General features: G+C 44.8%; 1 protein-coding gene across 5 annotated transcripts in view; it reads right to left on the reverse strand.

Moving 5' to 3' along the window:
* The window catches only part of LOC106565973 (regulator of G-protein signaling 3), a 202382-nt gene that overhangs the window by 106858 nt on the left and 70699 nt on the right, over nucleotides 1-24825 (reverse strand). For all 5 annotated transcript variants that reach the window (XR_006757932.1, XM_014133716.2, XM_014133701.2 and 2 more), the window contains one exon: nucleotides 21766-21809. Coding sequence is in view for 4 of the 5 variants with exons in the window: in XM_014133716.2 (XP_013989191.2) it covers nucleotides 21766-21809 (44 nt within the window). In the remaining variant the exon portion in view is untranslated. The remainder of the gene's footprint in view (nucleotides 1-21765; nucleotides 21810-24825) is intronic.

Here is a 24825-nt window from a genome sequence, read left to right on the forward strand (position 1 = left end):
TTGCTCCTAATTATATAATATTACACTGTCAGTCTCCCCTACTTTTTATTACACGCCATCCCAACTATTTGTGGTATTTTTCCTCGCAGTTACCTCAAACTCATTACTCAAGTCAGCATCAACGAAAACCTCACAAGACTATGAGTGGAGTGTTGACAGTTTGTGGCTGACCACAGTCTTGGCAGGCTGGAGCATTTTCTAGGGCACTGCCACAACGGCAGGCAGTGTGTGTGAAGGACAATACCATTGCATGAGTAGCTAGCTAGACCAGGGTCCAAGAATGTTGGCATCCCTCTTCTAGATAAATTGAGCCCAGAGACACATCCCCCTATAAATACAATTCAAATCAAATGTAATTTGTGTAGTGTTTTTACAAAATACATTTGTCACAAAGTGTAGGTCAAAAATGTAATCGCAATTTGCTGCAATGCAGAACAACCTTAAAACTTCGATCCATGACTGAGTGAAAAGACAACAACTTGGACAGAACACCATGCTTTGTTGAACTGAGGACTTGAATCCATGGAGAATGACAAGTGATTCATCAAAATCATATAGATTCCAGAGTAGCCAGTCTGTAGGGACCTCCATGTTAAGGTCATATTGCTCCTCCTCCATAAGTTGCATCTGGTTGCTCCCCTGAGGCTTCTCCCCTGGGGCTTCTCCCCTGGGGCTTCTCCCCTGGGGCTTCTCCCCTGGGGCTTCTCCCCTGGGGCTTCTCCTCTGGTTCTCCCCTGGGGCTTCCATCCCAAAACCCCTGGCCTGAGACACACCAGGGCACACATTCTACAGCCCCTGCTACATCTTCTACTGGGCATATCGTTAAACAATACCATTGATAAACCATTGATGAAAAGTTTGGTAAACTATTGTTTGTGTTGGCACCTGAACTCTTAATTCCAAGCCAAGTTTGCTGAACTCTGTAGATTTTTGTATGTTGTCCAGTGCATTGCAACCACATGCTTCAGACACATACTTGTGCAAAACAAAACTGAAGTGCAGTACAGGTAGTAGGTATAACTCAATGTGTACCCATTAGGAAGATCAAGCTATTTGCCCAACTCTCTTTAAGTCTCCTATGAATCTACCTCAATGTTCATTCTTAAATACCCACATTCAAGTGATAACACAAGAGCAAACGAGACACAACTTAATGAATGGCCTCTGGCCTGCCTTGGAGTGGCTAAAAATACAGGCAGCATTTCCCTGTAATCAGATTGATTAAATTGCTCGCTAGTTGGAACCCTCCCCCAGAGCCATCTGGCAGATGGATCTCAGGCCTCCTGTCAACAATGCTCACCTTAGTGTGGACTACACCAGCACAGTGCATTTGGAAAGCATTCAGACCCCTTGACTTTTTCCACATGTTGTCAATTCTTCATCAGTCTACAAACAATACCCCATAATGACAAAGCGAAAACTGGTTTAACATTTTTTTCAGAAATATTCAGAGCCCAGGTGCATCCTATTTCCATTGATCATCCTTGAGATGTTTCTACAACTTGATTGGAGTCCACTTGTGGTAAATTCAATAGATTGGCATGATTTGGAAAGGAACACACCTGTCTATATAAGGTCCCACAATTGACAGAGCAAAAACCAAGCCATAAGGTCGAAGGAATTGTCTGTAGAGCTCTGAGACAGGATTGTGTCGAGGCGAAGATCTGGGAAGGGTATAGTACCAAAACATTTCTGCATCATTGAAGGTCCCCAAGATCACAGTGGCCGCCATCCTTCTTAAATGGAAGAAGTTTGGAACCAACAAAACTCTTCCTAGAGCTGGCTGCCCGGTCAAAGTGAGCAATCGGGAGATAAGGTCATTGGTCGAGGAGCTGAACAAGAACCCGATGGTCACTCTGACAGAGCTCCAGAGTTCCTCTCTGCAGCACTCCACCAATCAGGCCTTTATGGTAGAGTGGCCAGATGGAAGCCACTCCTCAGTAAAAAGCACATAACAGCCTGCTTGGAGTTTGCCAAAAGGCACATAAAGGACTCTCAGACCGTGAGAAACAAGATTCTCTGGTCTGATGAAACCAAGATTGAACTCTTTGGCCTGAATGCCAAGCATCACGTCTGGAGGAAACCTGGCACCATCCCTACAGTGAAGCATGGTGGTGGCAGCATCATGCTGTGGGGATGTATTTCAGCGTCAGGGACCGGTAGACTAGTCAGGATCGAAGGGAGCAAAGTACAGAGAGATCCTTGATGAAAACCTTCTCCAGAGTGCTCAGGACCTCAGACTGGGGAGAAGGTTCATCTTCCAACAGGACAACGACCCTAAGCACACAGCCAAGACAATGCAGGAGTGGTCTCTGAATGTCCTTGAGTGGCCCAGCCGAGCCCGGACTTGAACCCGATGGAACATCTCTGGAGAGACCTGAAAATAGCTGTGCAGCGACACTCCCCATCCAACCTGACAGAGCTTGAGAGGATCTGCAGAGAAGAATGTGAGAAACTCCCCAAATACAGGTGTGCCAAGCTTGCAGCGTCATAGCCAAGAAGACTCAAGGCTGTAATGTTTGCATTTGTTTAAGCTGTTTTCTTCGGACATTTATTTGGATACATCCATAACTATGAGCTAACGAGGTGCGATTGTGCCTGCTTTCTCATCAGGGCACTGTTGTTCAGAGGAGCTAGGCAATAACACAGCCAACACAATCACTTCAAACTGAATCTGGAAATACTGCAACCAATTTCACTTCGTTTCGTTTGACCTTTTTCAATTTACATTTATTTGTATATATCCATAAAAATTATGCCAACTGATTCATGACTTTGACTGGCTGAGAAACGCTGCCTGCCTGTCTGTCTCGTTCCGACTCCCAAGACGTTCATTACTATGGGACAGCTGGGGATCGAATTTGAATATTTAAACAATGTCGCAAATGTCGTAGAGACAGACAGCAAGGTGTATACAAATCTCCGCTGTTACAAACTAAATGTTAGCCTAAAAGAAATGTGAGATAATGTCTAGACGCTTTTATAGTGGATATCAAGTTTATAAATTGCCTGGCTGGGCTGATGAGACAGTGGATTGCGCAATCAGATGGAACAGCGTAAATAGGCATTTTAACATCATAGATTTAGCCGGTGGTAACTTGTGGAATAGACATCAGTTGGAATGCGGTTTTAACCAATCAGCAATCAAGATTAGACCCAGCCGTTGTATAAAATCTGATATACAACAGCTGTCAGCCAATCAGCATTCAGGGCTCGAACCACCAAGTTTATAATACTAGATATACAACTCTGGCTATGCTCTGGAGAACCTTTTACAACAGAGAATGAATGGCAGAGATGATGACATCCCTATCAGCCTGGCAGGCTGGGTATGGCCGCATAGTATGCCAACCAGAGAGGCAATGTAGGTCACTGCATGAATGCTGATGACAAGCTGATGTCTCCTGAGTGCTACTAATCTGCTGTTCATTGGGATTTAAGCGAAGCAAAGGCACCAGGCGAAAATGGGTAATGGCTTTGCAGTAAGGGATTGAATTGGGATAAATTGAAGGTGGATTTGTTATTCCTTTCCTAGATACTATGTATGTTGTATCCCATCAACTAAAAACACCTGCTCATCAACCAATCAAACAGCATTGGCGCTCAACAGAAACATTTCCGTCAAAGCACTATTCAATGGAGTTCAGCTTTAAGAAACACTCACGTCATCTCCATCCATGATGAGTGTCATCGGGTGTCACGCTCCTCAGAGCTTCGATGCCTGTTTATGTGTCCAGTCCCCGTGTAGTAGTGCAGCGGCTCACATAGTCATTGAAGAACAAAGCACTGTCACACCCCATCACTCATGAACCACCAAGTGGGACTGAACATGCTATGATAACCCGCCACACTACTACTGTATCTCAGTTCCCACTAGTGCTTAGCTAGCTTTCTGTACTGTACTGTACTGCTAAACACAGATATCGTCAATGGGCTATCAGTACCTCACTAGTGCTAATTTTATCTATCCCTCCACAAGCCACCACTGTACAATGTGACGTACAGTACTGTTATAGATGAGCTACCAGTGAACAGGCTAAAGAAAAGCTAATCTAATGCTTAAAATAGCCAACATTTAATGAGCTAACCCCATGTGAACGAGCGACCAGTAAACAAGCCCCCATGTCACTTTTAGCTCCCATGTCACTTGCCCTAACTTGTCGGTCACACGGAAACAGATTAGAAAGTACAGATTAGAGAGTAGGCCTACAGTACTGTGTAAACCTTCTGATTTAGAAACATATGCCATAACACATACTTTCTCTCTTTCTTTATCTCTCTATCGCTCCTTCTCGCACACCCTCCTCTCTCTCTGTCTCTCTCTCTCCCTCTCTCTCGCTCTCTCTCTCTTCCCCTTCTCTCACTCTCTCCCTCCCTCCCTCTCTACTTTCCCTCCCGCTCTCTCTCTTCTCTGTCCCCCTCCCTCTCTCTCCCTCCTTCTCCCTTGCTTCATAGTCTCCTCCTCGAAGTGATTACGTCATAATGTCCAGTGAGTCCAGACACAGGGTAGATGAGGTTAAAGTTCAGACAATGAAAGACAGTTCTCACTGTGGTGCTCTGGTTCCCATGCCCCGCTACGTAACCGTGTTAGACATACTCAGTGTGGGGGTGCTGAAAAGGGGGTCATGAGGACCCACTACAGGAGCTGGGTTAATCCATGTCTACAATGTGCTGTGTGTCGTGTATGAGTCAAATGATATAGTGAAAGCATATAGACTATGATAATAGCATTCCGCTGGGTATGCATTGGTGGAATAACTTCGGTTGAATTGCTCTACAGAGCTCTATAGAGTTACACTGTATGTCTATTGTTGCTCAGCTAAATTCAAGACCAGTGGTTTTCAAAGCTGCCTCGGGTGTTCAAAGCATCTCACTCACTCACTCACTCACACAGACACACACACACTCACTCACACAGACACACACACACACACACACACACACACACACACACACACACACACACACACACACACACACACACACACACACACACACACACACACACACACACACTGGTTAATTTTAGAGTATATCTGATGAGGAGCCTAGAAATAGCTGACCTTGGTCTTGAGCTTCTACAGTAGTTGATCTCTAAGGTAGCCACTCTTATAGAATCAAGGTCAAACTCCTATTCTCGCTATACACCAAGTCACTTGGCTCTGTCATATCCTCACATGGTCTCTCATATCATTGCTATGCAGATGACACACAATTAATCTTCTCCTTTCCCCCTTCTGACAACCAGGTGGCGAATCGCATCTCTGCATGTCTGGCAGACATATCAGTGTGGATGACGGATCACCACCTCAAGCTGAACCTCGGCAAGACGGAGCTGCTCTTCCTCCCGGGGAAGGACTGCCCGTTCCATGATCTCGCCATCACGGCTGACAACTCCCTTGTGTCCTCCTCCCAGAGTGCTAAGAGCCTTGGCGTGACCCTGGACAACACCCTGTCGTTCTCCACCAACATCAAGGCGGTGACCCGATCCTGTAGGTTCATGCTCTACAACATTCGCAGAGTACGACCCTGCCTCACACAGGAAGCGGCGCAGGTCCTAATCCAGGCACTTGTCATCTCCCGTCTGGATTACTGCAACTCGCTGTTGGCTGGGCTCCCTGCCTGTGCCATTAAACCCCTACAACTCATCCAGAACGCCGCAGCCCGTCTGGTGTTCAACCTTCCCAAGTTCTCTCACGTCACCCCGCTCCTCCGCTCTCTCCACTGGCTTCCAGTCGAAGCTCGCATCCGCTACAAGACCATGGTGCTTGCCTACGGAGCTGTGAGGGGAACGGCACCTCCGTACCTTCAGGCTCTGATCAGGCCCTACACCCAAACAAGGGCACTCCGTTCATCCACCTCTGGCCTGCTCGCCTCCCTACCTCTGAGGAAGCACAGTTCCCGCTCAGCCCAGTCAAAACTGTTCGCTGCTCTGGCACCCCAATGGTGGAACAAGCTCCCTCACGACGCCAGGACAGCGGAGTCAATCACCACCTTCCGGAGACACCTGAAACCCCACCTCTTCAAGGAATACCTGGGATAGGATAAGGTAATCCTTCTAACCCCCCCTTAAAAGATTTAGATGCACTATTGTAAAGTGGTTGTTCCACTGGATATTATAGGTGAATGCACCAATTTGTAAGTCGCTCTGGATAAGAGCGTCTGCTAAATGACTAAAATGTAAATGTAAAAATGTCAAACTAGTCTGGGTAGTTTTCCCTTCAAAATGGAGCCCTTATCAGAGCTCTATGCATTAGAGCTCTGGGCAAGCATACAGTACATTGGAATCTAACGCATGATCAAATGACTCAAGTTATTATTATATATTAAAAACATTTAAGACTAAACAAAAAGTTGTTTATTTTTGTAAACAAACAGACAACAGAGAGATGTTTGATTCCTTCTCATCTACATCATAATTCCCACACTCTTTCATCTATTTTTGTGTTGGTTCCAAGAGGGGATGTTTGGTCTGGGGCTTAAAGCAGTGCTTCTTTAATGCATGCCCAGACAGAGATGTGTGGCACAGGGAGGGACATTACTGGAGCTCCAGGCCTATACAGGCCTCCAGATCGCCATTAGGGAGAGGGATAAGCATATTACTGGCCTTGAGTAATGTCACATGGTATGTATCATTTCCGAACAGTTCCCTCACAGAGCTCAACTAAAGCAAACTATCATCGCTGTTTCAATCTCAAACACTGTAATTATGCTTTATTAAGTGAAGGAAAAGTTGGACAGCATTACCCAAACTCACAACAGTACTTTAGCACTGTCATCATTTCTTTAATCAGATTAAAAGCATACATGGACAAATGGTACAAACAATGTCTTTGTCAAAGAACACCACTGTCACGTCCTGGCCAGTATATAAGGTTAATTGTTTTGTAGTTGGTCAGGGCGTGGCAGGGGGTATTTGTTTTATGTGGTTCGGGGTGGTGTGTTTGTGTAAAGGGTGTTTGATTTAGTATTTCCGGGTTTTGGTTTATGTTTAGTTAATTCTATGGTTAGTCTAGTGTGTGTGTTTCTATGTTTGGTTGATTGGGGTTGGGACTCTCAGTTGAAGGCAGGTGTTGTCTATCTGCCTTTGATTGAGAGTCCCATATATTAGGGTGTGTTTGTATGTGTTATTTGTGGGTGATTGTTCTGTGCTTAGCCGTGTGCCTAGTCAGACTGTTATGGTCGTTCGTTCGTTCGTTCGTTCGTTCGTTCGTTCGTTCGTTCGTTCGTTCGTTCGTTTTTCGTGTTTGTTATTTTTGTATGTTCATTTTGAGAGTAATTAAAAATCAAGATGAGCATTCACATACCTGCTGCGTTTTGGTCCTCATTCACCGACGACAACCGTGACAACCACCTACTGTTCTTTGACAAAGACATAGTTTGTACCATTTGTCCATCATAGGATCCCAAGAGTGCTGCAAATTGAGTTGATCTAGGAGGCTAGATCTGAGGAGGCTATCGAAGCCAAAGATCTCAATCATCCCACTGAGTGAAGTCTTTATGTCATTACAAGTAGATGTATGGGCGCTGTCAGGGCTGCCCAATCTATCTCTCCCAGCCTATTAAACTTGTGATTTAGCCACACAGTCTATCAGTCCCGGCCCCAGTACAGTGACAAAGAGATAGTCAAGCAGTTCTCAGTGCAATCAGACCAGGCGAGGAGGGCCCTGACATAGCCCTGTTATTGTTTGCCACCATAAACAACACAGTTTCGCTGACAACAACCACAGGGTGGTTACCACTCAGCCCACCTTATCTGAGGATGACAGGCTGCATATCATGGAGTCGTTGGAGGAGTTTGTCTGCAAAAACACAGGCGTGCTGAAAGGGAGTCTTGGATGTCTTATTTGAGGTACTCTTTGAAGAGGTACGGTTTCAGACGTTTTTGGAAGATGGGCATGGACTCTGCTGTTCTAGGGTCAGGGGGAAGCTCGTTCCACCATTTGGGTGCCAGGACAGAGAAGATCTTTGACTGGGCTGAGTGGGAGCTGACCCCCCGTAGGGGTGGGAGGGCCAAGAGACCAGAGGTGGCAGAACAGAGTGTTCGAGTTGGGGTGTTTGAGCATAGCCTGACGGTAAGGAGGGGCAGTTTCTCTTGCTGTTCCGCAGGCAAGCACCATGGTCTTGTAGCGGATGCAAGCTTTGACTGGAAGCCAGTGTAGGAGGAGTAGGGTGACATGGGAGAACTTGGGAAGGTTGAACACCAGGTGGGCTGCGGCAGTCTGGTTAAATTACAGGGGTTTGATGGCACAAGCGGGGAGCCCAGCCATCAGAGTGTTGCAGTAGTCCAGACGGGAGATGACAAGTGCCTGGATTAGGACCTGCTCAACTTTCTGTGTAAGGAAAGGTCGTACTCTATGGATGTTGTAGAGCATTAACCTGCAGGAGCGAGTCACTGCTTTGATGTTTGCGGAGAATGACAGGGTGTTGTCCAGGGTCAATCCAAGGTTCTTTGCACTCCCGGAGGTGGAACTGTGGAGTTGTCAACCGTGATGGAAATGTCTTGGAGTGGGCAGATACACGTACATACACCCACATACTTATGCAAAGGCAGGCACTCGCACAGATGGAAAAATCCTTGCAACCCATGTTAACAAAATAAGTCAAAATGTTGTCTGTTGGACGTTTAGGACATCATCACGTGGAACTAGTGTCACAGCTATGCCCCAAGCACACAAACGTCACACCCAAAAGTGGCCCATGAATAATTTGACCTTCTTTTCTGCAAATAGATCACACAAAAAGGACTGTTTGTATGCACAGTATCCCATCTGAAAGCTAAAGTAAAGACTCCCCCACTGTCATACCAGCTTAGTCATGCGTTTCACATTGTGAGGACACCTACTTTATCTACTTCATCTCTCTATCTATCTGCTACGTCTATCTGTCACGTCTCCTCCATTCATCACTCATTCCAACAGCGCAAGAAATACACTCGTTGAAGAAGACATTTGACTCAAAGTGTAGTTTCAAAGTGATTGATGGTACGATCAGTTAATGCAATCAGATACAACTGGCAGGCTAAATCCAATGGGTGATACTTGATAAAGACTGTATTTAGATAAGTAAACACGCATTAGTCATCATTACTACTGTGTTTGGTCATTGTTGGTGATACTTCAGTCTTCATTTGTCACCTAGGTAAATGTGATGATTGTGTTGGGGCCTATCAGCAGGGTTGGGGAATAAGTGATTGCATGTAATCAGTTAAATATAATCTGATTACAAATAAACTTTATCTGTAATCACTTACATTACCAGCAACAACAACAAAAATCATATTACAGAAACCTTTGAAAAACTAGATGTTTACTTTGAAATTCAGAAAGGGTTTTGGTGGGAAGAAAATATGAGGACACCTTTCTGTTTTCTCAATGACATTCAATTCAACATTGAAGACAGGCACCAATGTTATTATAGTTTTGTGATTTTAGTTTTTAGATTTTTATTTGAAATTCAGTTTAGTTTCAGTTAGTTTTCAGACTGGATTTACTCATTTTTATACAGTTTCAGTTTGATAAAAACATATCTATTTTGTTTTTATATTATTAGTTTGAGTTTTACTTTAATGTTAGGGACAGAAAGCAGCCTTATGTGTGGGAGGCTAGAAGCCTCAATCACAATTTGAGATAGTCCTGTCATACACATTTCCTTTCTTTTTGGGGTGGGGGAGGGGTAGATCAGCTTTAATATTGCAGACAGATTGTGGCTTCCATCAATGTAATTGTCGGCATCATTTCCAATCTCCCATATATATTTTTTGTAAATATACAGTACCAGTCAAAGGTTTGGACACACCTACTCATTCAAGGGTATTTCTTTATTTTTACTATTTTCTACATTGTAGAACAGTAGTGAAGGCATCAAAACTATGAAATAACACATATGCAATCATGTAGTAACCAAAAAAGTGTAAAACAAATCTAAATATATTTTATATTTGAGATTCTTCAAGTAGCCACCCTTTGCCTTGATGACAGCTTTGCACACTGTTGGCATTCTCCAAACCAGCTTCACCTGGAATGCTTTTCTAACAGTCTTGAAGGAGTTCCCACATATGCTGAGCATTTCTTGGCTGCTTTTCCTTCACTCTGCGGTCCAACTCATCCCAAACCATCTCAATTGGGTTGAGGTCAGGTGATTGTGGAGACCAGGTCATCTGATGCAGCACTCCATCACTATACATGGTCAAATAGCCATTAGACAGCCTGGAGGTGAGTTTTTGTTCATTTTCCTGTTGAAAAACAAATGATAGTACCACTAAGCGCAAACCAGATGGGATGGCGTATCACTGCAGAATGCTGTGGAAGATAAGCTGGTTAAGTGTGCTTTGAATTCTAAATAAATCACAGACAGTGTCACCAGCAAAGCACCCCCACACCATCACACCTCCTCCTCCATGCTTCAAGATGGGAAACACACATGCAAAAATCATCCGTTCACCTACTCTGCGTCTCACAAAGACACGGCGGTTGGAACCAAAAATCTCAAATTTGGACTCATCAGACCAAATGACAGATTTCCACTGGTCTAATGTCCATTGCTCGTGTTTCTTGGCCCAAGCAAGTCTTTCTTCTTCTTATTGGTGTCCTTTAGTAGTGGTTTCTTTGTAGTAATTGTACCATGAAGGCTTGATTCATGCAGCCTCCTCTGAACAGTTGATGTTGAGATGTGTCTGTTACTTGAACTCTGTGAAGCATTGATTTGGGCAGCAATTTCTGAGAATGGTAACTCTAATGAACTTATCCTCTGCAGCAGAGATACCTCTGGGTCTTCCTTTCCTGTGGCGGTCCTCATGAGAGCCAGTTTCATCATAGGCGCTTGATGGTTTTTGCAACTTGCAACATTCAAAGTTCTTGAAATGTTCCGTATTGACTGACCTTCATGTCAAAAAGTAATGATGGACTGTCGTTTCTCTTTGCTTATTTAAGCCATTCTTGCCATAATATGGACTTGGTCTTTTACCAAATAGGGCTATCTTCTGTATACCACTCCTACCTTGTCACAACACAACTGATTGGCTCAAACGCATTAAGAAGGAAAGATATTCCACAAATGAACTTTTAATGAGGCACACCTGTTAATATACAGTGTAGCTAGTGAATGTGATGCACAACCTAGGTCTATTCGAAAAATTGCCATCTATGGCAGCATTTACCCGCCAGATTCAGAAGCTCGATAACCCCATTAGAAAAAAGTTATAATATAAAAAATATATATATTTTAATTTGTTTTGCAGTCAAAGATAATAGTTTCAGTATAGTTTTAGTTTTTCAAAATGTTTTCTTAATTATTTTATTTCAGTTTACTAAATTGTTTTTCAATTTATTTATGCATTTTTTAGTTTCAGTTTTTGTTTATCATAATAACCTTAATAGGTGCAAGTTTAAGTTTGTTCCACCTGAGCAAGTCTGACGACAAGTCAGGGACCACTATGATGACACACCAAATGCGTTTGCTGGATCCTTTTTGTCTTCTTCTAATACCTCTTAACAAAAGAAACAAAAAGTAATCGGGTTGGTTTACTGGGCTTGGGTAATTCAAAAGTTACATTACTGATAAAAAATTGGAACAGGTAACTAGTAACTGTACTAGATTACACTTAGAACGTAACCCATACCTCACTGCTTGTCCTCTATAGACAACATCTAACTGAGCACACAAGGGACAAAATGATCTATAGTTCTGTATGTACAATGCATAGCAGAATATCATCTGTATCTCATCTATAGTTATAATTAGCTTTCCACTTCACAGGCAATTCAGAACACCAACCTGTAGTTGAAGTATGATGGATAATAACATTTTATGGGGTTGAAAGTGTGAACTAAACTCCACATAGTCTGTCCTCATGAGAGAAGAAGAGGGTGGGAGGCTACTAAAACTACCTTTCAACACCGTCATCAAACCACTTTACGTTGACATGTACAACTCGAACAGGTAATGAGCACACCACTAGTTCATCATCCTTTACCAACGTTGATGTTGATGAACCCACATTATTGTCGCCAATATAGTTTCCTCTAGACGCTCTGAAACGCAGCCTGAGCAGATCCGTTGACCAGGGACACTCTACTCTTTACAGTCAAAGAGCATAACCCCTAATCAACCTTTATTGAACCTTAAATCAAAACAACAGTTTCCTCGCTAAAAACTCTAGAGTCTCTTGAACGCAGACCAAGCAGAAGTGTTGACCAGATTCACTCACGTCTGTGCAGTCAGAGAGCAGGTGCTTCTGGAGGGAGTCTGCACCCCTGATGAACCTCTTCTTGGTCCCAACCCGATCTGCTAGGTTACCCATGGTGACCCGGTTGAGAACCACAACGCACAAGGTCAAGGGAGGATAATTCAGCCTAGTAAATTTTGTCAGAGCTTCTCTTAATCTGTCTCGTATCCCTTCAACTCTAACACCTTCTTGCTTTCCCTCGCTTTCTCTCGCTCACACACACTTGACGCTTTCCAAACACACACACACACACAAACACATTTCCAGTCTCCTATGTGAATCTGGGTTAGATTGGTTCCTTTTGGAGCGGCTGCTAAAATAGGATGTCCTCTAGATCAGAGAGAGAAGGACAGGGGGGTCTGAGGGGACCTGGACTCAGTAGAGGGGACGGAAAGGTCATACACTCAGCCTCACTGCGTAAGAGGATGAGGAGAAAGTGGTAGAGCAGGGATGGGCAACATTAATGGGGGTGGGAGCCACCCAAAAATTCTGAACTCATCATGCGGGCCATAGTTGCTCACAGGTCTGTGTACCCATATCCAATTTCATTAAATTCTACACATTTTGCCATGGTGCAGAGAGAAACGTTTGCCATTTTATAACTCATTTCATGCAATCCTACTCATTTTACCATTCGGTGGAGAGAAATGTTTTCAATTTTTAATATGACATCTGAGTGAGACTGACTAACAAAATCAACTGGGCCACCAAGGCCAGTAATATGAATTTGATAACAACTTTAGATAGCTGGCCGCTAAACTAACTTAGCAATCAAAAAAATGTTAGCTGACATGGCTAATTGAGTGACTATCTGTGACTGATATAACAAGAGAAAAACTGCTGATGCACAACCACATTTTTAACTTGCACCTTGTGTATTCTACTATTATAACTCTCAACGTTAAGTTGAGACCCCGACTGAGTTCCTAAAAAAATCCAATACTATATGTAATAATTCTTTTGTTGGGGGGAGGTGGGCAATAATACAAGGGCCTTCAAAAGGGCCGTGTCACGCCCTGACCTGAGAGAGACGGTTTGTTTCTCTATTTTGTTAGGTCAGGGTGTGGGGTGGGCATTCTAAATTTTGTATTTCTTTGTTTTGGCCGAGTATGGTTCCTAATCAGAGGCAGCTGTCTATCGTTGTCTCTGATTAGGAATCATACTTAGGCAGCCTTTTCCCACTGGTGTTTGTGGGTAGTTGTTTTCTGTTTTGTATTCGTTACCTGACGGAACTGTTGGCTTTTCGTTTTGTTTCTTTGGTTCTAGTGTTTCATTGTTTAATAAATAATCATGAACACGTACCACGCTGCGCTTTGGTCCACTCCTTCTAATGACAGCCGTAACAGAACTACCCACCACCAAAGGACCAAGCAGCGTGGTCAGAATGGACCTGGGAGGAAATCCTAGATGGGAAGGGACCCTAGAGGCAAGACGGGGAGTATCGCCATCCGAAGGAGGAAATAGAGGCACTGAAAGCGGAACGGCGACATTACGAGGAGCTAGCCCAACCTTCGGAAACCCGAGAGGCAGCTCCAAAAAAAATGGGGGGGGCACACGGGGAGATTGGCAAGTCGGGGTTGAGGCCTGAGCCAACTCCCCGTGCTTACCGTGGGGAGCGAGTGACCGAGCAAGCACCGTGTTATGCGGGGATGCGCACTGTGTCGCCAGTGTGCAACTACAGCCCGGTGCGCTCGGTGCAAGCTTCCCACAGTTTCCGTGCTAGAGTTGGCAGTCAGCCAGGAAGAATTGTGCCGGCTCAGCGTTCCTGGTCACCAGTGCGCCTCCACGGCCCAGTATACCCTGTGCCTGCTCTGTGCACCCAGTCTCCTGTGCGTCTCCCCAGTCCGGTGAGACCGGTTCCAGCTCCACGTAGGAAGCCTCCAGTGATGATGCATGGCACGAAGCCTCCAGTGATGATCCATGGCCCGGAGCCTGTAGTGATGATCCATGGCACGAAGCCTCCTGTGATAATCCATGGCCCGGAGCCTGTAGGGATGATCCATGGCAAGAAGCCTGTAGGGATGATCCATGGCCCGGAGCCTGTAGGGATAATCCATGGCAAGAAGCCTGGAGGGATGATCCATGGCCCGGAGCCTCCAGTGATTATCCATGGCACGAAGCCTCCAGTGATGATCCATGGCGCGGAACCTGTAGTGATGATCCATGGCACGGTGCCTGCAGCGACGGTCCCCAGTCCGGAACCTCCAGCGACGATCCCCAGTCTGGAGCCTCCAGCGACGCTCCCCAGTCCGGAGCCTCCAGCGACGCTCTCCAGTCCGGAACCTCCAGCGACGCTCCCCAGTCCGGAACCTCCAGCGACGCTCCCCAGTCCGGAGCCTCCAGCGACGCTCCCCAGTCCGGAATCTCCAGCGACGCTCCCCAGTCCGGAACCTCCAGCGACGCTCCCCAGTCCGGAACCTCCAGCGACGCTCCCCAGTCCGGAACCTCCAGCGACGCTCCCCAGCCCGGAACCTCCTGAGATGGCCTGCAGCCCGGAACCTCCTGAGATGGCCTGCAGCCCGGAACCTCCTGAGACGGCCTGCAGCCCAGAGTCTTCAGCGACGGCCTGCAGCTCAGAGTCTTCAGCGACGGCCTGCAGCCCAGAGTCTTCAGCGACGGCCTGCAGCCCAGAGTCTTCAGCGACGGCCTGCAGCCCAGAGCCTTCAGCGACGGCCTGCAGCCCAGAGTCTTCAGCGGCGGTCTGCAGCCCAGAGTCTTCAGCGGCGGCCTGCAGTCCAGAGTCTTCAGCAGCGGTCGGCAGTTCAGAGCCTCCGGCAATGATCCATGGTCTGATTCCTCCGGCGACACAGAAGAGGGGGGATCAGCGGGCGGGGCGGGGGCTAGTTCCCGAACCAGAGCCGCCGCCAAGAATAGATGCCCACTGGGACCCTCCCCTATAGGTTCAGGTTTGCGGCCGGGAGTCCGCACCTTTGGGGGGGGTACTGTCATGCCCTGACCTGAGAGAGATGGTTTATTTCTCTATTTTGTTAGGTCAGGGTGTGGGGTGGGCATTCTATGTTTTGTATTTCTTTGTTTTGGGCCGAGTATGGTTCCTAATCAGAGGCAGCTGTCTATCGTTGTCTCTGATTAGGAATCACACTTAGGCAGCCTTTTCCCACCTGTGTTTGTGGGTAGTTGTTTTGTATCCATTACCTGACGGAACTGTTGGCTTTTCATTTTGTTTCTTTGGTTCTAGTGTTTCATTGTTTAATAAATAATCATGAACACATACCACGCTGCGCTTTGGTCCACTCCTTCTAACGACAGCTGTAACAGGCCGCCAGTTGCCCATTTCTGTGGTAGAGGATAAGACCGTGAGAAGAGGTACAGTAGCAGTGTCTGAGATAACATTGTCAATGCCAACAATTAGCTGCTGGACTAATTCACCTCTCTCCCGCAGAATCAAAGTACTCAGCCAATGCAATCTAAGACCTCTACCTCTTCTGCAAACGAATACAGTGTTGCTCCCAAAATGTACAAAATAGCATTACATACGGGAACAGAATAAAGCAATCATTGCATAACCCATCCCACACAGACAATACTAGCTAACGGACTTAAGAGAAGAGTATTCACAAACAACATATAGATCTCAAAACTAGCTTACCATTCCACCACATTATATGAGACTGGTGTGTATCATTGCTCTGCTCAGTGGTGTACATTTCAGGTTTTAGGAGTGTGTGTAGCATACTGTGTGACTCAAAGTAAACTGTGTACAGTTATGTGTATATACGCATAATATGTAGCGTGGTGTGTGTGCTTGGATTCGGAAAACATAATGCAGAGGTGTGTGTGTGTGTGTGTGTGTGTGTGTGTGAGCGCATGCATGTGCTTCTTCCCACTCCTTACACACACACACACACACACACACACACACACACACACACACACACACACACACACAGTTTCCAGGCTGTGAGATCCCTGTGACTGTCCTGCTTATGTTACACAACCTGGGACCCCCACACACACACACAAACACAAAAAACACACACAAAAGTATGTGAACCCTTTGGAATTACCTGGATTCCTGCATAAATTGGTCTGTCACGCCCTGACCTGAGAGAGCCGTTTTATTTCTCTATTTTGTTAGGTCAGGGTGTGGGGTGGGCATTCTATGTGATGTATTTCTTTGTTTTGGCTGAGTATGGTTCCTAATCAGAGGCAGCTGTCTATCGTTGTCTCTGATTGGGAATCATACTTAGGCAGCCTTTTCCCACCTGTGTTTGTGGGTAGTTGTTTTCTGTTTAGTGATTCTGTACCTGACGGAACTGTTTGGCTTTTAGTTTTTTTGTTTCTTTTGTTTGTGTGTTTCATAGTAAATAAAATATGAACACTTACAACACTGCGCTTTGGTCCACTCCTTCAACTTCAGACGACAGCCATTACATGGTCATCAAATTTGATCTGATCTGATCTTCATCTAAGTTACAACAATAGACAAAGATACTGTGCTTACACTAAAAACACACAAATCATAATTTAAACATTCACAGTGTAGGTTGGAAAAAGTACGTGAACCCCTAGGCTAATGACTTCTCCAAAAGCTAATTGGAGTCAGGAATCAGCTAACCTAGAGTCCAATCAATGAGACGAGATTGGAGATGTTGGTTAGAGCTGCCATGCCCTATAAAACAATAATCACAAAATGTGAGTGTGCTCTTCACAAGAAGCATTGCCTGATGTGAACCATACCTCGCACAAAAGAGATCTCAGAAGACCTAAGATTAAGAATTGTTGACTTGCATAAACATGGAAAGGGTTACAAAAGTATCGCTAAAAGTCTTGATGTTCATCAGTCCACAGTAAGACAAATTGCCTATAAATGGAGAAAGTTCAGCTACTCTCCTTAGGAGTGGCCGTCCTGCAAAGATGACCACAAGAGCACAGCGCAGAATGCTCAATGAAGTTAAGAAGAATCCTAGAGTGTCAGCTAAAGATTTACAGAAATCTCTGGAACATGTTAACATCTCTGTTGACGAGTCTATGATGCGTAAAACACTAAAAAAGAATGGTGTTCATGGGAGGACACCAAGGAAGAAGCCACTGCTGTCCAAAACAAACATTGCTGCACGTCTAAAATTTGAATCAACCCGATTCAGATGCTGTGGCATGACCTCAAGAGAGCAGTTCACACCAGACATCCCAAAGAATATTGCCGAAATGAGACAGTTTTGTAAAGAGGAATGGTCCAAATTCCTTCTGACCGTTGTGTAGGTCTGATCTGCGACTACAGAAAACGTTTGGTTGAGGTTTTTGCTGCCAAAGGACGGTTAACCAGTTATTAAACACATACTTTTTCCGCCCTGCACTGTGAATGTTTACACGGTGTGTTCAATAAAGATATGAAAACGTATAATTGTTTGTGTGTTATTAGTTCAAGCAGACTGTTTTTGTCTATTGTTGTGACCTAGATGAAGATCAGATCAAATTGTATGACCAATTTATGCAGAAATCCAGGTATTTCCAAAGGGTTCACATACTTTTTCTTGCCACTGTAGATAGTTTAGGTAAGTGGGGAGGCATAGTAATGTATTCAGCTGATTATGTAATATGGCTAGAGTTTGATTTTAGATTTCTTTAATCACACACACACAGACAGATATTGTGGGTCAGGTCTTGTGATGGGATGTCTGCTCCACTCTCTCCAGCCATTATCAAAGGAAGTAAATGCTGTATGAGTACGTGTGTGTGTGTGTTTGTTTTCAAAGAGGATGAAATCTAAAGTCAAACTCTAGCTATATTACTGAACCAGGGTCCACAAACACACACACACACACACGGCTACATACTGTCGATAGTTTAGGTAAGTGGAGAGGCATAGTACTGTATACAGCTGATTATGTAATATGGCTAGAGTTTGATTTTAGATTTCATCCTCTTTGATCACACACACACACACACACACACACACACACACACACACACACACACACACACACACACACACACACACACACACACAGCACTAACAATAACAATCTGAATCCCTCAACACCAACCAATTTGATCATACACTGAGCTATCATTCTCCTCCAATGGTCTCCTCAACACAATCATCCAAAGTTCAGTGAATTGTTTAAACGTGGATAAGGAGTAAAATAATAACATACGAGGGGATAAAGAATCAGGCACTGAATTATGTCCAAACACTGTATGCTACTATATTGTCATACTGAACTGTCATACTGTACTGTCATAAAGCACAGAAAACAGAAACCAAAACCTCTCCACCTTTTCACCCTGGCCTCCAGATCATACACTATGCTTTGAGAAGTGTGTGCATGTGAGAAAGTAGACAGAGCATTTTTATTGTTGTTTCCTCAGACATAATGAAGTGCTCTATCCCTCTCTTGGAGAGGACATATTCCCCCCTGAATGCGGACACATATGTGTATGAATATGATAGAGCCCCAGGGAGATAGACTGGACATGATTAGAGCCCTAATGCTCTGCACTCGTATGTTATGTTATGAACGGAAGAGAAGAAGGAGAAACATGTCATTTCAGCCGAGTAAGGAGACGATGAATCCGTTACATGCCGTTAAAACACACACATACACTCTGTGACCCTGACCAGGGGCTGTAGATAAGACTCACACTACCATTACCGCACAGCACAGAGGCCAGAGAGGAACAATCTAATTAGACTATATTACATTACACTACTCACATTCTTTCATGCACACATATTCAGAAAAACCCACTCAAACACACACACACCCACACACTGTAATACAGCCATTAGAAAGGGCAAACCAACCAGTTTCATGTCAGAATTAGACGTTCATCCATGTTTTTCAAACATCAAATTTTGAAGTTGTTCCAAAAGTCACATTTTGAAGTGTTTAAGTTTAAGTTTAGGCATTAACTCCAAATGTTTAATGTTAGGGTTATGTTCAGGCGTTAATTCCAAATTCTTCAGGTTAGGCATTAACTCCGAACGGTTATGGTAGTGGTTAAACAACTTTCTATCGAACTTGCAACCTTTGGAATCAGAGGTAGACGCTTACACCCATCCACCTCCACCATCCCATCCTACATCACCATCCACAATGCCCTAGAAAAACTGAAACCTACATGAAGGAAAAAAGGTGACCTGGCTGCAAACACGCAAACACGCAAACACACACACACACACACACACACACACACACACACACACACACACACACACACACACACACACACACACACACACACACACACACACACACACACACACACACACACACTCCAGAGGGAGGGTCACAGTCATCGCCCCACTCTTCATTTCCTCACATCACAGAGCACTCAATCAGAAGAACAGTGATCAAGTCACACCTCCCAGTGGTCAATGCCTATAGATCAGCCTTCCCTCTCATTTCCCTCTCTCCCTCTCTCCCTCTCTCCCCTCTCCCTTCCCTCTCCCATCCCTCTCTCCTCCTCTCCCTTCCCTCTCTCGCCCTCTCCCTTCCGTCTCTCCCCCTCTTCTTCCCTCTCTACCCTCTTCCTTCCCTCTCCATCTCCCTTTCCTCTCCCTTTCCTCTACCTTTCCTCTCCCTTCCCTCTCCCTTCCCTCTCTCTCTTCCCTCTCCCTTCCCTCTCTCTCTTCCCTCTCTCCCCTCCTCCCTTCCCTCCCTTCCCTCTCCCTTCCCTCTCTCCCCTCTTCCTTCCCTCTCTCCCCCTCTCCCTTCACCTTCTCCCCCTCGTCCTTCCCTCTCCCTTCCCTCTTCCTTCCCTCTCTCCCCTTCTTCCTTCCCTCTCTCCCATTCTTCCTTCCCTATCTCCTCCTATCCCTTCCCTCTATCGCCCTCTTCCTTCCCTCTCTCCCCATCTCCCTTCCCGCTCTCCCTGTCTCCCTTCCCTCTCTCCCCCTCTCTCTGCCCTGAGGACATTCCTCTAATCACCTTTCACAGATTTACAGCCAAAGTGAAATAGTTCCCAATGCAATGACGGGCCATAGTCTATATATAGGGGGTGTATCTGGGGCTGGCCTAGGGGCAAGTCACCCTGCATCAAGTAGGGGATCAACCATGAGAGGGGGTTATCAACACTATTTAGTCCCAACGTGTGTATGAGTGCTATACATACTCAACTCAGCACTGAAACTCAAATGGAACTCAGTATCTGTCTTTGGATCTGTAAGTACATGCAGTGTTTTAGTTGGCATGCTTGGTTCCTTCAGGCAGAAAATGAACAAGAGGAAAGTGATGACGGTTGAATTAGGTATGATGGATGAATGTGCATGTGTGTGTGCGTGTGTGCGTGCGTGTGTGTGTGTGTGTGTGTGTGTGTGTGTGTGTGTGTGTGTGTGTGTGTGTGTGTGTGTGTGTGTGTGCAAGCCATCCTGTTGCATAGCTGCTGTTAAGGGAGAGGCATGGACAGAAGGATTAGGTTTGACGGGATACTGAGGCTGAATGAATTATGTATTTTGTGATGATGTCTTGTCTCTGTGCGTGTTTGAGATACACATGCGCTCACACACACATACACACATTCACAGACACACAGACACACACACACATTTACTTCCTTTGATAATGGCTGGAGAGAGTGGAGTAGACATCCCATCACAAGGCATAACGTATAAGATCTGTCTGTCTGTGTGTGTGTACACTACAGTCTACAAAAAGCACCATTCTTACTCCTCACACCAGTCATGGGCGGCTCCTCCCTCCTCACTTGCGTAACAGTTGCTATTTATAACCATCTTAATTAGACATGGCTGAATATTGGAGCTTTTTCCCTTCTTCTTGCCATTGCCAGTGGGCAGATACCAAACAGTGCTACCTTGTCTGGACGGTTTTTACATAAAGCTGTGATTTGTTAAAGATTCATATGCTTGTAATTAGGTTACAGATAACATTTAAAAGGAGAACGGGGCAATGGGGTGATGATGCCACATGTTTCCTCTGTAAACAAGGTTTTACGAGGATTCCGATTTTTCAAAACTTTACCAACATGGCAGACAAGGGCAGTTGATCAGGAACAAGTGGATGGAGATGGAAAAGTTGGAGATGAGGAGGAGGAGAGAGAGAGAGAGAGAGAAAGAGAGAGAGAGAGAGAGAGAGAGAGAGAGAGAGGAGGGAGGGTTGTTTTGTATTAGTAGCATAATGTATAGGGTCAGTAGTATTTATGTTTGTGATCAGTATTGTGTCTGAAAGTAATGACATAAGTGCTTTGGTTTGGAAAGATACTCAGTGTGAGAGAAAGAGGGGGAGAATAAACAGGAGCGAGAGAGAGAGAGGAGAGAGAGGGTAGTTTTGTATTAGTAGCATAATGTATAGTGTCAGTAGTATTTATGTTTGTGATCAGTATTGTGTCTGAAAGTAATGACCTAAGTGCTTTGGTTTGGAAAGATACTCAGTGTGAAAGAAAGAGGGAGAGAAATAACAGGAGCGAGAGAGAGCGAGAGAGAGCGAGAGAGAGCGAGAGAGAGCGAGAGAGAGGGGTCCATTCTCATTAAATCTCTGAGCCAGCCCTTATGTCTGCCCTGTAATGTGATTTCCACTGGCGTGCATGGCCCCTCTGAGACACACACACACATTGCTTACCTCAGTCATGTGGATGAGATAGATCCTCAGATCTTCAGCATGATCTGTAGAAGGAACAAAAAAGACATTACATATTACCAATAAGAATTATTCAGATGTTAAAATGTAAAGGCTGCCTACCACTGGTCAATGTCCTGGAAGTCATCCATTACTAAAGACACGCTGTGTATCTACTGTAGGTCCAGATCAATAGCTTGGATCATCTGAGGCCAAGCTAGATGTCTGTCACCCTGTCACCACTGTCCCCACCCAGGCCCTCTATGTCACACTATGTCACTCCCTGGTGACAACTGGAGGTGACAATCTGACGGCAGGGTTGACTCCTCCTGTGATGAGTGCCCTAGTCCTACCCAGGGGACAGATAGGAGGAGGTGTGAGGAGGGTGTCACTTATGCGTGTGTGTATGCGTGTTGGGCTGTGCAACAAGCTCTCACAGTCCCACGTCAGAATTAGACGTTCATCGAAGTGGTCAATGTTACATTTACGTTTCCACGTCATCTGCCGAAGACATCACACATGATGGATGTCTAATACTGAATTGTATTACAGGTGACCAGGCTGGTGTGTGTGTGGCTATGTACAGTTGAAGTCGGAAGTTTACATACACCTTAGCCAAATACATTTAAACTCAGTTTTTCACAATTCCTGACATTTAATCAGAGTAAAAAGTCCCTGTCTTAGGTCAGTTAGGATCACCACTTTATTTTAAGAATGTGAAATGTAAGAATAATAGTAGAGAGAATGATTCATTTCAGCTTTTATTTATTTCATCACATTCCCAGTTGGTCAGAAGTTTACATACACTCAATTAGTATTTGGTAGCATTGCCTTTAAATTGTTTAACTTGGGTCAAACGTTTCCGGTTGCCTTTCACAAGCATCCCACAATAAGTTGGGGAATTTTGTCCCATTCCTCCTGACAGAGCTGGTGTAACTGAGTCAGGTTGGTAGGCCTCCTTGCTTGCACATGCTTTTTCAGTTCTGCCCACAAATGTTCTATAGGATTGAGGTCAGGGCTTTGTGATAGCCGCTCCAATACCTTGACTTTGTTGTCCTTAAGCCATTTTGCCACAACTTTGGAAGTATGCTTGGGGTCATTGTCCATTTGGAAGACCCATTTGCGACCAAGCTTTAACTTCCTGACTGATGGCTTCAATATATCCACATAATTTCCCGTCCTCATGATGCCATCTATTTTGTGAAGTGCACCAGTCCCTCCTGTAGCAAAGCACCCCCACAACATGATGCTGCCACCCCCGTGCTTCACGGTTGGTCATTATGGCCAAACAGTTCTATTTTTGTTTCATCAGACCAGAGGACATTTCTCCAAAAAGTACGATCTTTGTCCCCATGTGCAGTTGCAAACCATAGTCTGGCTTTTTTATGGCGGTTTTGGAGCAGTGGCTTCCTCCTTGCTGAGCGGCCTTTCAGGTTATGTCGATATAGGACTCGTTTTACTGTGGATATGGATACTTTTGTACCTGTTTCATCCAGCATCTTCACAAGGTCCTTTGCTGTTGTTCTGGGATTGATTTGCACATTTCGCAACAAAATACGTTCATCTCTAGGACACAGAACACATTTCCTTCCTGAGCGGTATGATGGCTGCGTGGTCCCATGATGTTTATTCTTGCGTACTATTTTTTTGTACAGATGAACGTGGTACCTTCAGGGTTTGGAAATTGCTCCCAAGGATGAACCAGACTTGTGCAGGTCTACGATTTTTTTTCTGAGGTCTTGGCTGATTTCTTTTGATTTTCCCATGATGTCAAGCAAAGAGGCACTGAGTTTGAAGGTAGGTCTTGAAATAAATCCACAGGTTCAACTCCAATTGACTCAAATGATGTCAATTAGCCTATCAGAAGCTTCTAAAGCCATGACATCATTTTCTGGAATTTTCCAAGCTCTTTAAAGGCATGGTCAACTTAGGGTATGTAAACTTCTGACCCACTGGAATTGTGATACAGTGAATTATAAGTGAAATAATCTGTCTGTAAACAATTGTTGGAAAATTACTTGTGTCATGCACAAAGTAGATGTCCTAACTGACTTACCAAAACTATAGTTTGTTTTAATAAGACATTTGTGGAGTGGTTGAAAAATGAGTAACGACTCCGGCCTAAGTGTATTTAAACTTCCGATTTCACCTAAATATGTATCAAAGGTCACCTAGGGTGTGCTTATATGTGTCCATTTTCACTGCAAGTACAGTGTGTGGTGTGAAATGGAAATGTCATTTTTACATATCCCACTCCCCCTGAGACCCCCTCGGAGACTGGGGTCACAGCCAGGGATTCGAGTAACCTTAAGATCAAATTTAAAAAGAGCTTTGCTCCAGGCTGAGGTTTGTGATTAACTTCGGCCAAGGAAAGACAGGAGAAATCCATTCCCTCCCTCCATCCATCCATTTCCTCGAATCACGCCATCTGCTGAGCAGAAGAGATATGGCGGCCAAGAGGGTGTGATAAAGATCTCTAAGCCTTGATAGTTATCGACATTACATCTCTCCCACCCATCACACATATTCAAACAAACTGTCTGTGTGTGTGTGTGTGTGTGTGTGTGTGTGTGTGTGTGTGTGTGTGTGTGTGTGTGTGTGTGTGTGTGTGTGTGTGTGTGTGTGTGTGTGTGTGTGTGTGTGTGTGTGTGTGTGTCCCAGTCCTTGTGTCTTCCTTAATGGAATGAGACAGGCTGTGATGGTGTGTGATGGGCCCACCTGCCATAGTGTCTGGTCCTCTCTAACTCCAGGCTGTCAACCTGTCTCCACTGTCTACCACAGTGAGAGCACTGTCTGTTAACTAAGGTTGAATATTTTCCTGGTATTTTACAAATGTTCCATCCAGACAATAAATCACTTTTCTCCCGGGTAACCCAATATTTCCCGCCAATACCGGAAATATCATTCTAAGTATTATAATGCATTTAAATAGGTTTATGTCTGGATTTGATTAGAGCTTTGATAAAAAATTCAAGCCTGATTCCTGAGCCTGATTAAATACATTTTATGAGCCCTACATTAAAGACATTTATTGATCATCCTTGAGATGGTTCTACAACTTGA

Source organism: Salmo salar, chromosome ssa01 (assembly GCF_905237065.1).
Source record: "Salmo salar chromosome ssa01, Ssal_v3.1, whole genome shotgun sequence".
NCBI lineage: Eukaryota > Metazoa > Chordata > Actinopteri > Salmoniformes > Salmonidae > Salmo > Salmo salar.